This window comes from Eumetopias jubatus, unplaced genomic scaffold (assembly GCF_037043125.1).
Source record: "Eumetopias jubatus isolate StellerSeaLion01/CBP00866 unplaced genomic scaffold, mEumJub1_p1.0 scaffold_15, whole genome shotgun sequence".
NCBI classification, from domain to species: domain Eukaryota; kingdom Metazoa; phylum Chordata; class Mammalia; order Carnivora; family Otariidae; genus Eumetopias; species Eumetopias jubatus.
In genome coordinates this window covers 43,467,657-43,481,552 of record NW_028274821.1, presented here as the reverse complement: position 1 = coordinate 43,481,552, position 13,896 = coordinate 43,467,657, and the positions used below count along the sequence as shown (strand labels likewise).

The 13,896-nt window shown below is 34.7% G+C and overlaps 1 protein-coding gene across 2 annotated transcripts in view; it reads right to left on the bottom strand.

The window, feature by feature from the left end:
- The window catches only part of CNTLN (centlein), a 298,123-nt gene that overhangs the window by 22,094 nt on the left and 262,133 nt on the right, over positions 1-13,896 (bottom strand). For both annotated transcript variants that reach the window (XM_028107236.2, XM_028107237.2), the window contains exons 20-23: positions 12,364-12,461; positions 10,729-10,855; positions 9,162-9,299; positions 7,979-8,164 (exon numbers count right to left, since the gene is read on the bottom strand). In XM_028107236.2, coding sequence (XP_027963037.1) covers positions 7,979-8,164; positions 9,162-9,299; positions 10,729-10,855; positions 12,364-12,461 — 549 coding nt within the window. The remainder of the gene's footprint in view (positions 1-7,978; positions 8,165-9,161; positions 9,300-10,728; positions 10,856-12,363; positions 12,462-13,896) is intronic.

Genomic DNA, 13,896 nt, shown 5'->3' with positions numbered 1-13,896 from the left:
AGAAAAACCTAAACATTCTATCAAAAAACTGTTAGAACCAATCAACAAATTCAGTAAAGTTGTAGGATACAATATCAATACACAAAAATCAGTCATTGTTGTTTACACTAATAATGAAGTATCAGAAAGAGAAATTAAGAAAAAAATCCCATTATAAGTGCATCAAAAAGAATAAAATACCTAGGAATATATTTAACGAACAAAGTGAAAGACTTTATATATTGAAAACTATAAGACATTAATGAAAGAAATTGAAGAAGATACAAGCAAATGGATAGATATTTCATGGTCATGGATTAGAAGAATTAATATTAATAAAATGTCCACACTAGCCAATCTACAGGTTCAGTGCAATCCCAAACTTTCAATAGCATTTTCCACAGAAATGGAACAAACAATCCTAAAATTTGTATTGAACGACAAGATTCCAAATAGTCAAAGCAGTCTTGAGAAAAAAGAACAAAGGTGGAAGTATCATGTTCCCTGATTTCAAATTATATTACAAAGCTATAGTAATCAAAGCAATATGGTATTGGCATAAAAAACAGACACATAGTTCAGTGGAATGGAATACAGATCCTAGAAATAAACCCATACATATATGGTCAATTAATTTATGATGAGAGAGACAAGAATGTACACTGAAGGAAGGACAGTCTCTTCAATAAATGGTGTTGGGAAAATTGGACAGCCATATGCAGAAGAATGAAACCCAACCACTATCTTACACCATACCCAAAAATTAACTCAAAATGGATTAAAGACTTGAAGATAAGACCTGAAACCATAAAACTACAAAGAGAAAACAAAGGCAATAAGCTCCTTAACATAGGTTTTGGTGATTTTTTTTGATTCTGACACTAAAAGCGAAAGCAAAAAAAAAAAAAAAAGAAAAAATAAACAAGTGGGACTACATCAAACTATCAAACTTCTGCACAGCAAAGGAAACCATCACCAAGATGAAAAGGCAACCTCCTGAATGGGAGAAAATACTTGGAAATCATATTTGATAAGGGCTAATATTCAAAATATACAAAGACCTCATACAACTTAACAAAAAACAATCTGATTAAAAACTGGGCAGAGGATCTGCATAGACCTTTTTCTGAAGAAGATATACAGATGACCAACAGGTATATGAAAATATGCTCAATATCACGAATCATTAGGGAAATGCAAATGAAAACCACAATGAGATATCACTTCACACCTGTTAGAATGGCTATTATCAAATAGGTAAGAGATAACAAATGTTGGCAAGGATGGGGCAAAAAGGGAACCCTGTGCACTGTTGGTGGGAATGTAAATTGGCGCAGCCACTACGGAAAACAGAACAGAGGTCCCTCAAAAATTAGAAGTAGAAGTACCATATGATGTGTCAATCCCACTTATGGGAATATATCCAAAGGAAATGAAAACAGGATCTGAAAGAAATATCTGCCCTCTCATATTCATTGCAGCCTTATTCACAATAGCCAAGACATGAAAGAAAACATGGTGTATATATATGCAGTGGAATATTATTGAGCCATAAAAACGGGGAATCCTGCCATTTGTGACAACATGGATGGACCTTGAGAGCATTATACTAAGTGAATAAGTCAGAGAGAGAAATACAAATACCATATGATGTCTCTTACCTGTGGAACCTAAAAAAGCTGAACTCATAGAAGCAGAGAGTAGAACGGTGGTTGCCAGGGGCTGAGGGGTGGTGGGAAGGAGACACTGGTCAAAGGGTACAGACCTCCAGTTCTAAGAAAAATAAATTCCAGGGTGTAATGTACAGCATGGTGACTATAGTTAACAAAACCGTATTGTACACTTGAAAGTTGCTATAAGAGTAGATATTAAATGTCTTTACCATAACAACAAAAGCAACAACAAAATGGTAATTATGTGAGGTGTGATGGCTGTGTTAACTAACTTTATTGTGGTAAACATTTCATGATAGACACATATACCACATCATCACACTGTACACCTTAAATTATACAGTGTTATATGTCAATTATATCTCAATAAAGTTGGGAAAAAAAGAACGGAAAAAATCATAATTAAGAGAGTAGATCACTGCGAAAGTATTAACATTGTACACATAAAAATAAAATTACAGTGCTCCACAAATGTTCTCATTAAAGAAGCAAGAAGTTTATATGCCCAAAACATCTTACTAAATCTTTCCAAAGCAAGCACATATTGGTAATTAAATGATTTAAGCTTCCAGCTAAATGGTGTTCTTTGGCTGATATTTATTTCAGAGCTAACAAAAAGCACTGAGAAGACAGAATCTGGCATATGACTCTCACACATAAGCACATTAAAAAGCCTATATCAGGGCTCAATCACACTGAGCAAAGACTTCTAGGAATCTTCCTCGTGTGTTTTACTCAGTTACTAGGAGGATTCGAAGCCTCAGCTCTACCATATACACCTAGCCCACATGCTCAAAGCACTTGATTTTACCCCAGGGCAAAATTCCATATTCAAGACTAGATCTAGAACAGGTGGTCATTCCACCTCTTCTCTAATCTGGTTGTGCCCTGTGAAAAATGCACAGACTAAAGGGAACACAGATTCCACAACAGGGCCAGAACAGACATTATTGCTATTAATACTAGTAATACTATGTATTAAGCACTATTTGTGTTCATGATGCCCTAACAAGCTCTGTACAGAATGTGACCTGGTGATCACAATGTTCCATGTAGGAACCAAGTACATTCTTTAACTATCCTCTTTATGGAGTGTGCACAGCTCTAGCCTTCACAGAGTTTTCAATCTAAGCAGTGGTTAGGTATCTAGTACCATTCTTGAGCCAGATATAAAATCAATTCCTTGATAACTGAATGAGTCTTATTACATGCCAGTACTCTGGGGATAATGAATGACAGTAGGTTCTGTGGGAAGGAGACCGTGTGCAAAGGCAGGAGTGAACATACTATGGGGGAAAGTTGGAGAGTAGTGGGAAAGAAGATTAGATTCTAAGCAGGATAGGGCCAAATTATGGAAGGTGTTAAATATTTAAAAAGCTGAGCTCTAGCACAGTAAAGATCTAGGAAGTCACTGATGGTATGTAGCCTCAGACAGTGGCTCCTGAGCATTTCCACCTGGTCCTAGGGCCATGTGTGCAAGGAAGAGAAGGATCGTAGACATCTCATTTCCTCAGAGCCAAATGTCCAGTCTTTGCCAATGTTTCTGGCTTGGCATTGATTTGCTGGTTGCCCTTTATTAGAAAAATGGATTAAGCAGCAGAAATAGCGCCAGTATCAACCACATATTGGCTCTAAAATACAGTGAAGAAAAACAAATTTCAAATTATCATTAGGCTTCGATTAAACACCAAATCATATATAGATTCAGTTGATAAAAACAACTGAAGGCAGTGTTTTAAAAACTATATTATGCATAATAATCACCTAACTTGCTAACTTCACCTTATTGGGCCCCACCCCCACCAAGATTTTGAGTCAATAAATTTGGGGCCCTAGGGGCGCCTGGTTGGCTCAGTCGTTAAGCGTCTGCCTTCAGCTCAGGTCATGGTCCCAGGGTCCTGGGATCGAGTCCTGCATCGGGCTCCCTGCTCGGCAGGGAGCCTGCTTCTCCCTCTGCCCCTCCCCCTGCTTGTGTTCCATCTCTTGCTATGTCTCTCTCTGTCAAACAAATAAATAAAATCTTAAAAAAAAAAATAAAATAAATTTGGGGCCCTAAATTATGCATTTTATTTAAAAGCAATAGAATCAGTTGATTCTAAGGAAAGTAATCCAGTACCAAAAAGAAACAAAGTGGAAAGTTTCTGAAAGAGTACTAAAAATGGCTTATCGATACCTTTTGTCTTTTCCTATTATATAATCTTTAGTATGTTACTCAAATTACAATGACACAAATAAATAAAATCTTAAAAAAAGACATTTATTTATACTCTATATCATTGTTGGTGAAAAATATGAAGGATTAATATGTCACTCTTCAACAATTAGAAATTAGAAATTATCATTAAATATTCAAATCCTTGGACAAAAATAAAAACCTTTTTTTAAAAGATAATTTTTGCCAAATTACTTTCTGTGAACAAGTATACCCACTATATTGTCATGAAGGTCATGAAACTTCATCAAGTCTATAATAATCAGATATGTAATCATAAAATTCATTTTTCTATTTTTTTTAAAGATTTTTATCTATCCATTTGACAGAGAGAGAGAGCAGAAGGCAGAGGGAGAGGGAGAAGCAGGCTCCCCACTGAGCAGGGAGCCCGACATGGGGCTCAATCCCAGGACCCTGGGGATCATGACCTGAGCCAAAGACAGACACTCAACCGACTAAGCCACCCAGGCGCCCCTCATTTTTCTATTTTTAAAACTTCTGGTTATTAATTCTTTTTAAAAAGTACACATTCAAAGAATATTTCAGGAAAAACAATAACTGGCATTTAAACAAATCTATAATTATGCATTTCATATTTTATATCTTGGCTAAAAATACAATAGACAAAACCCTAATCTGAATATAAAACAAAAAAACAAAGGCTTATGAAGCTAAAAGTCATAATAAAAATGGTTTTACATCATGAGTAATGACAATATTCAATGAGAGTGCTTATCATAAGTTAAACAGTGAGACTATTCAACAAGTATTTAGAAGAAATGACATTTTAAATCTGGAAAAGTTAAATTACGTTTACTAAAATTAATACTCTGCAATCATTTGGGGTCCTCTGAGGCAAGGTTTATTGCTTTGACTTTATATCTGTTGAAACCTTTGTTAAAAGAGATAAAACAGATAAAATGTTTTATTCCATTCATTTTGCAGATATTTTTAAAATGAGAAAACCAAGGTATCTGATTTCCAAAGAAACAAAGTAAGGGATTTGTTCTAAATGGGGTACTATTAACAGTGGCATAAAATGTCTCAAGCTCCTATTTTTAGAGGAATGAAGAACATGGCATTATACATAGATCCAGTTATTTGTTATCTTATGTTCAATCTATGTTATTTCTTATAAATAAGATCAATACCTATGGAGATAAGTGGATTTAAAAATATTCTACTTTATGTTGAGCAGAGAAGTCTCTACTGGGGGCTTAAGAGATGCCAAACTGCCTGCCAATCTAGAGAGAGAAACCAAAAAAACCAAAAATCAAAACCTGATTTGAGAACACTAATATATTAATATATATATAAAATAATATACATTAGAATACACACACACACACATATATATGTGTGGCAAATTTGAGTGATTCAAATAACAGGGGGGTTATTTGGGAAAGGAGACAGTAAGTAGTGATGTTATTTGATTCCATAGTTTCAACTTTCATTTTATAAAAATTCCACGAATTGAAAATATTTCATATATTGAAGTAAATTTCTACTGCTATGTTATGCCAGTTTCTTTAAATTTTAATTCCAGTATAGTTAACAAACAGTGTCATATTAGTTTCAGGCACAGAATCTAGTGATGCAACAATTCTATACAGTACTCAGGGCTCATCATAAGTGTACTCTTCATCCCCTCGACCTAATTTACCCATCCTCCCACCCACCCCCTCTCTGGTAACCATCTGCTTGTTCTCTATAGTTAAGAATCTGTTTTTTGGTTTGTCCCTTTTTCTCTCTGTTCATTTATTTTGTTTCTTAAATTATACATGACTGAAATCATATGGTATTTGTCTTTCTCTGAGTACAATACTTCACTTAGTATTATACTCTACATCCATCTGTGTTGTTGCAAATGTCATGATCTCATTCTTTCTTATGGCTCAGTAACAGTCCATTGTACATATACGTACCACATCTTCTTTGTCCATTCATCCACTGATGGACACTTGGGCTGCTTCCATAATTTGGCTATTATAAATAATGTTGCAATAAACATAGGGGTGCATAGATCTTTGCAAATTAGTGTTTTCCATATTTTTGGGGTGAATACCCAGTAGTAGGACTCCTGGTTCGTAGGGTAGTTCTATTTTTAATTTTTTTGCAGAACCTCCACACCATCTTCCACAGTGGTTGTACCGTGTGCATTCCCACCAAAACTGCAAAAGGATTCCTTTTTCTATACATCCTCACCAATACTTGTTGTTTTTTGTGTTTTTTATTTTAGCCATTCTGACAGGTGTGAGGTGATATTGCATTGTGGTTTTGATTTGCATTTCCTTGATGATTAGTGATGATGAGCATCTTTTCATGTGTCTTCTGGCCATCTGTATGTCTCCTCTGGAGAAATGTCTGTTCATGTCTTATGGCCATTTTTTAATTGGGTTATTTGTTTTGCGGCTATTGAGTTTAATAGGTTCTTTATATATATTATGGATACTAACCCTTTATCAGATGTCATTTGCAAATATCTTCTCTCATTCCATTGGCTGTCTTTAGTTTTGTTGATAGTTTTTTTTTGCTGTGCAGAAAATTTTAATTTTGATGTAGTCCCAACAGTTTATTTATGCTTTTGTTTCCCTTGCCTCAGGAAACATAGCTAGAAAAATGTTGCTGTGGCTGTCAGAGAAATTACTGCTTATGTTGTCTTCTAGGATATTTATGGTTTTAGGTCTCACATTTAGGTCCTTAATTCATTTTGAGTTTATTTTTGTGTATGGTGTAAGAAAGTGGTCTATCTAGTTTCATTCTTTTGCATGTGGCTGTACAATTTTCCCAACACCATTTGTTGAAGAGACTTTTTCCATTGCATATTCTTGCCTCCTTTATCAAAGACTGACTATGTACTTGTGGGTTTATTTCTGTGCCTTCTTTGCTGTTCCACTGACCTGTGTTTATTTTTGTGCCAGTACCATACTGTTTTGATTACTATGGCTTTGTAGTATATGATAGGCCAGTATTTAATCATGCATGCCATCAAGTAGCACAAGTAACTCAATCTCATCAAAGATGGCCAAAAACCAAAACAAAACACTGTGCTTTTGGGAGAAAAGAGAGAAAGTAAAGAGCTACTTTCCCACTGTAGTCACACTATTTTGGTGCTTATTTTGAAAGGCCAAAGAACTATCATTAAAATTTCACATATCTAATAGAAATTTAATTTGATTAAGTAGTGATCATGACCACATGCTGACTATTTTGCAAGGTACCTGGTAGATGTTGTGGAGGTGGAGATTGATAAAACATTGTCCTTCACTTTAAGAAACTCATCATCTCCCTGGTGGCAACAGATCCATTTGCTAGCTATAATACAAGGCAGAATAAAAGGCACCAAAAAGAGGTATAAACAACTCACAGTGGGACTAAAGGAACAGAGAAATCACCAGATTCCTGGTCCTTTGTGCCTGGTATCTCTGAAACGAGAGCCCCTCCTCCTCGGTTTTCCCAGAAGAGCTAGGGGAGGAATACTGTCTGAATGTATGGGGCGAAAGCATAGACCAGAGGCCTAAAAAGCTCCTTATAAAGACTTTCCAACAAACCACCTGGATCCGCCCCTCCCCCCGCCTTAGTGGTTCCTTGTGTAGCCAATTACTGAGGCTCTCTGGGGTTCTTCAGCTGTCAGATAATTTCTAGACAGTACAGCCTTTGCAGGCACTTCGATTTGTCTTCCTTTTGTTCTAAGTCATTTACCATTCCTCTATCCAGTCCATGTCTAACAGGCTATGGACTGGGGTTCAGATGTCTCTGAGTTTCAATAAATCTGGGGCAAGTTTCTGGTTGTTCTTGCTGGATTTTCAAAAGGAGAACAGAGTGGAAATGACTTAATTCTTTCATCTTAAAACCTGTCTTGATTACATGATTATTACAATTTCATAACTGAATTGACATTAAGAATATTAAAAATAGGGTGGAAAATTTTAAACTCAAACTATAAGACCCAATCTTTTCTAGACAAATTTTGAACAATGTGGCAAGTAGGGTAGGAGAAGATGCTCTGTGGTTTCAGAAAGCAGAAAGAAACTTCAGTGTTCCCACATCATCTCAAGGTGGCCACCATTCTCCTGAAGCAAAGTACAGTTAGTAAACTACAAGTAATTCAAACCTTCACAAAGATGGTGAACTCTTCCACTTTCTCATTGGCTAACACCAACTTCTTCTGTGCACCTTCTAGGGCCTGCTCACTTTGCAGTGCTAATCCCTGAAGATGCTTAGATGCTGCTGTTTCAATCTCTGCCATTGCAGATTCGGTCTCGCTTACTTTTGATACTAGGAGACTAAGCTTGACATCCTGCAAAAGACCGGTGATCACAGAATAAAAAATCATTCACAAACATATTCGGAAGAGTCAGGTATACATGTCAGGTAAAGAAATGGTTTCATGATTCTCTTTCTATATGTATTTATTTTTATTTGGGTAAAATGGATGGTTGTTTTCATTTATTTTCAATAAAATATCCTGTGCACATATTCTCATATATTTATCATCAAAGTTAGTTTATATTTTTAAAAGTTATAAATCATTAAAGACATGGAAGCTATTTTAGGCCAAAAGACCAAATGGAAATATTTAATTAGTTTATAAGGTTAGGTGGATCTGAAAAATTTATATCCACTTAGGCCAGTTCTTTTTTTAAATATATTTTTTAAAGATTTTTATTTATTTATTGAGAGAGAGAGAGAATGGTAGAGAGAGAGCATGAGAGGGAAGAAGGTCAGAGGGAGAAGCAGACTCCCTGCTCAGCAGGGAGCCCAATGCGGGACTCGATCCTGGGACTCCAGGATCATGACCTGAGCCGAAGGCAGTTGCTTAACCAACTGAGCCACCCAGGCACCCTTTTTTTTAAGATTTTATTTATTTGACAGAGAGAGAGCACAAGGAGGGGTAGCGGCAGGCAGAGGGAGAGGGAGAGGGAGAAGCAGGCTCCCCTGCAGAGCAGGGAGCCCAACGTGGGGCTCGATCCCAGGACCCTGAGATCATGACCTGAGCCGAAGGCAGACGCTCAAACAACTAAGCCACCCAGACGTCCCTCCACTTAGGACCGTCCTTAACAATAGTGTTCATTTAAAAGACATTATCAAGACACAAAATCTGTTTCTCTAATATAGCACTACCTTTAATGTTAAACAAATTCTTAGTGTTTCATGTAGAGACAGAAATGTTCTTTGCTGTTATCTGAAACAATTAAGTTGCTCATAATAGTTTTGGGGAGAAAAAATGACAACTTTAAAAATGAAAAAGATACAGTTATATTCCATTTCTAAGCTAACATGTCCAAAAAACATACCTTTTTTTCTAATTCCTCTTTAGTTTTTTGATACATCTGTTCATACTGTGACTTCTCTTTCACAGCAACACTGAGTCTCTGCTTTAGTGAATCAATTGATACCCTCTTGTTGGAACATTCTTCAGTTAGCGTCTTCACCTACAGTAAAAGCATAAAGGGACCTGTTATTGGTTAAGGCATCCTCGTCGAATGCTCCATTTGTTTCAACAGAAACCAAAACGAAGTCATGAATAAATCTAATTTCGTTTTCTTGTAAATGATATCAAATTTAAATAAATAAAAGTTAAAAAAATGATAACAAATTCAAGTATAAGGTTTGTAGCACTCATATTATGAATGAGACAAAAATCCTTAAATCAATAACAAAACAAAAAATGCACAAAAAAGGATGAATGCTGGTATGTGTGGTCTGCCTAATAATATAGTACTAATGTTAACTATGTTTCCTTTAATTACTAACCTAAACTTCCTTAAGCAGGGGATGGTTGTCTTTGATTCTTAAACAAGCCAAGTCATGGGTAACTTTCAGTTATAACCATATAACATGTACTTTTTAGGATAAAATTAAATAAGTGATGCAACATATTTACTATCCATCTGAAAGAAGAAATAGTTTCTCTTTATTTGCTTAATGCCACTAAAGATATATAATTACTTATACAAAGATTCTAAGACTATATCTGGAATCAAAGTTTAAAAATCAGCAATATTTAAATAACACTGAAAAAAAAACCTATAGGAAGTAATTATAATTTATGTGGGTGTGTGGAGGAGAAAAAGAAAGAAAATCCATGTGCATTTGTCTTGCTCACGTAAAATTTTCTCTCTTAAATCCATCTGAGCTAACAGATACTTACATTTTTATCTCCAACAAGGAAAGTAGGGAGATGCTCCCTCTGGAGTGGATAACATTTAGTGAATGCCAAAGCACAAGCTGCTTTATGAGTTGTGCAAATAGCACCTTTTTAAAAACAAAAACAAAAACAACAACAACAAAAAATCTCTTAGTCAGGAAATTGCTGATTTCTACTTTGGGGTCAGGTATGCAACTATGTTAAATACAACTCTCTTCCTAAGTACACTGAATTAAGTGTAGAGAAGGAAAAAGTACACTTTTTAAAAAATTGTGGTAAGTACATTTTTTTAAAGAACTTCTGGTAGTTATTAGTTATCACCTTTTTCATTTAAAAATATATGCTTCATTCGATCATTATAAATGTTAGTAAATTAAATAAAGCAAATAAAATAATTTTAAATTTTATAAACTTTAAAATGCTGAATAAAATGTAATTATATACTGCAAAACATTGAAGGTTTTTAAATTTAAATTCGATTATCTTCTCATGGTATGTTCACAAATATAAAAAGAGAATGTGTGGCTATGTTATGTATGAGATTTGAGTCTTGAATTTTAAAACAAATAATGTACTTTCAGAGCAAATAATGTAATTATATAACAGTACACATATTCTATGAACATTTTCTATAAATTTAATAAGATTGGATACTCAAGAACGCAAGAGGGAAATGACTTTTTTTCAGTGTCAGAGAACATAAAAGTTAATACCTTTTTTTCAAGATTTTCTAACATTTCATTAATACTCTCATTACTTTCCAGATTTACTTTCTGTCGGAATTTCAAGTCCTCTATCAAATGTCTTTTCATGGTTATATCCCTCTCCATTCGAGACATCCTTGAAAGGGAAAAATGACATTTTATTGAGAGTGATAGAAAATATTTCAACAGTGATTATATGATAGTCTTACATATTATCCAGTGTTATACCTACTGTTAATTTTTAAATGCTATCTGATATTATTTGCAAATAAGATAATTGCATGAGATGAAATATTACTCTATGAATACTCTGAGTTTTTATAAAATCTATAATCCAGTTGTCATTGGTAATTATTGTATTATATATATGCATTAGGACATAAAAAATAGAACTGAGAAAGATTGACAAAATTTATGAAAAATTAAAATTGTTATATTTAAATTATATTTTTGCATTGCTAAGAAAAATCAAACATATTTGGAGATCATGAACAAGTCTAACACTGATAGGAAACAATTCTATACCTTAATATACAAATGTAAAAATTTTACGCCATCATATAGAAACACAATAACCTTAGGCATGGTAGCTTCTAATTTAATATCATTTGCGATTGAACTGACCAATCAGCGTAGCTTCCGTGGATCGCGTGTATAAAATGGCAGCTGAGGCGACTACTCCTAGTCCTGCCCAATAGTAACAGGCAACATTGGCCACGTGCTTGCTGTGTGTCGAGCTCTGTTACAAGTGCTCTACACGCACTCATTCAAGCCTCACAAGAGGCTTTTTATGAGCGAACGCCATTAAACTGCGATGCAGAGCTAGCAGGTCGAGAAGCCAGGGTTCAAAGAACGTTTCTCTAGAGCCCTCACTCTTAAATAGTAAACAAGACTGCCTCTTAGGCTCATAAATAAACCTGGAGATATTCTGTTTAAAAAATTAACCAATCTTTTAGTCTAGTCGTTTCGTCTGGGAATATCACTTCTAAGTGATCTTCACTTAAATGTGGTATATGCGTATGTACACGAGATATATAGACATATATAGATAGATTTCTCAAATTATCAACGACAGACCGGCATTCTATCTAAACATGTTATCATCCCTAAACTCTAATAATATATCTATAAAAGATACAGAAAGGAAGTCATTTTGATTCCGTGAGAAAGGACATTTCAATCCCCTTTTTGTTAATAAACACATAAAGTACAAACTTTCGTAATCTACCTTTTATTTTAGAGAAAAGCAAAACTTTCCTTTTTTCCACCTTAGCTCTATAATGTTAGGCATTAAATCCAATAGAAGATCTACATATATATCTGCCAAATAATTACCACATTTCATAAGTTTTCTGTTTGTAGTCTTTAGGTCATTAATTTATATACATTCAAAATTAAATGTTTAAGAACGAAAACCTAACTTTACATATTCTTACTCTAAATAAAAAATAGCAAATCGTTTGCCATCGACCATGCTTATAGGTAATATTCCTTAAGCTTTCAACTTACTGAGGTTTAAACATGAACTAAGGAAGGAAAACTTCATTTTGAACATGGGGTATTGTTTCTTGGGTGCAATGTTTAATAGAGTTAACTACCACTAGATGGCACCAAATACAATGGAGAAAAATATCAAGACCATACTTTTCATGCATCTCCTTTATGTGTTCTTCTTTTGCTAGGAGTTCAAATTTCAGAGACTTGACATTTGATGACTGTTTAGTGAGTTCATTAGTTGCATTCTAGATTAAAAATACACATAAAGTCAAATACACCTTTCAATTTTTGGTGGAATGCAGCATACAAATAAATGCCATTCTCATGAAGAGTGTTAAGTTTACAAAATTATGGTTATAATTTAAAAGGACATTTTAATATTTTTAAATGCTTTATTTCATGTTTTAATAGAAGTACTATGACACACTAAAATTTTCATATAACATACCAAAACCACAGAAGAATGCCATTGTATAACTGTAAGAAGTACATACCCAAAATACACATATGGGAAATATGGCTTGTCTTTGTAAAATGTAACTGTACGTGTGGTTAATTTAGTATTTTAATGGGTTAAGAAGATCACTTAAAATGAATGGTGGGATTTAACAAGAACCCCCATAACAGACCAAATATGGTCACAAATGCTCTGCAGCTCCTCCCATTAGGAGGTGAGATTCATCTTCCAACCCTTTCAGTCTGGTCCGGCCTGTGATTTGCTTTGACCAAAAAAAATGCGGCAGAAATGACATTACGCAAGTACCAGATCTGGGCCTCAACCCTGCAGCTTGCACTTTCGCCCTCTTGGAATGCTGCCTGGGATCACCTTGCAGGGAAGACAGCGGAAAGGCCATGCGGAGGACAGAGGTATCTGAGCAGACGGTCTGCAGACCAACTGCTGGGCTGCAGTGAGGCTATCTTGGAACTTCCAGGCCAGATAAATCCTTGAGTTAAAATTTGAGTGCAGGCACAGGAGAGAACTCAGAAGACAGAAGCCAAGGAACTGCCCAGTCCAACCCACTGGATCACAAGAATCAATAAACTGCTGCTCTTGTTTAAGATTTGTTAGACAGGGACAGATAACTGATAGGGAATTTTACTAATACTCAATACTTCCTTACCTGAATTTATTAATAATACTAAGTATTATTAAAGTATCTATGCATAAACATCAGTTTGTCAAAGCAAAACAGCTTTATGGTATTTGCTGACTACACAGCCCAGGAGCCAGAGGTAGGAACTGGAGTGTCAGGAACCCTAACTTTTAATTTGGACTCAAGTTCCAAGTGAACATGTAATCTGAGATATTACCTAGTGTTTTCGATATTACAGTTTCTCCACCTACAAGATAGTGTTAACACACATTAATTAATTTGCTAAAATTTTAAAATATTAATATAAATAGAATAAAATATGATAGCTTTAAAATATTTGGAGTAGTTATTTTGCTAATCTTTCTAGTATTTACAATCATTTCTGTTAGAACTATTCCCGGCTTTGACTATGTCATACTAAAAAAATGCAAATTTGAAAAGATGAAACCATTAATCACACCATGTAAATATGAGTCAAATTCATTAGTCAGACTTTAAAATATCTCACTGGTACAGCGTATGTAAATGCAAAATTTGAAATAATTTTAATTTTTACAATAAATACATAAATTTTCTTAAAAATTCA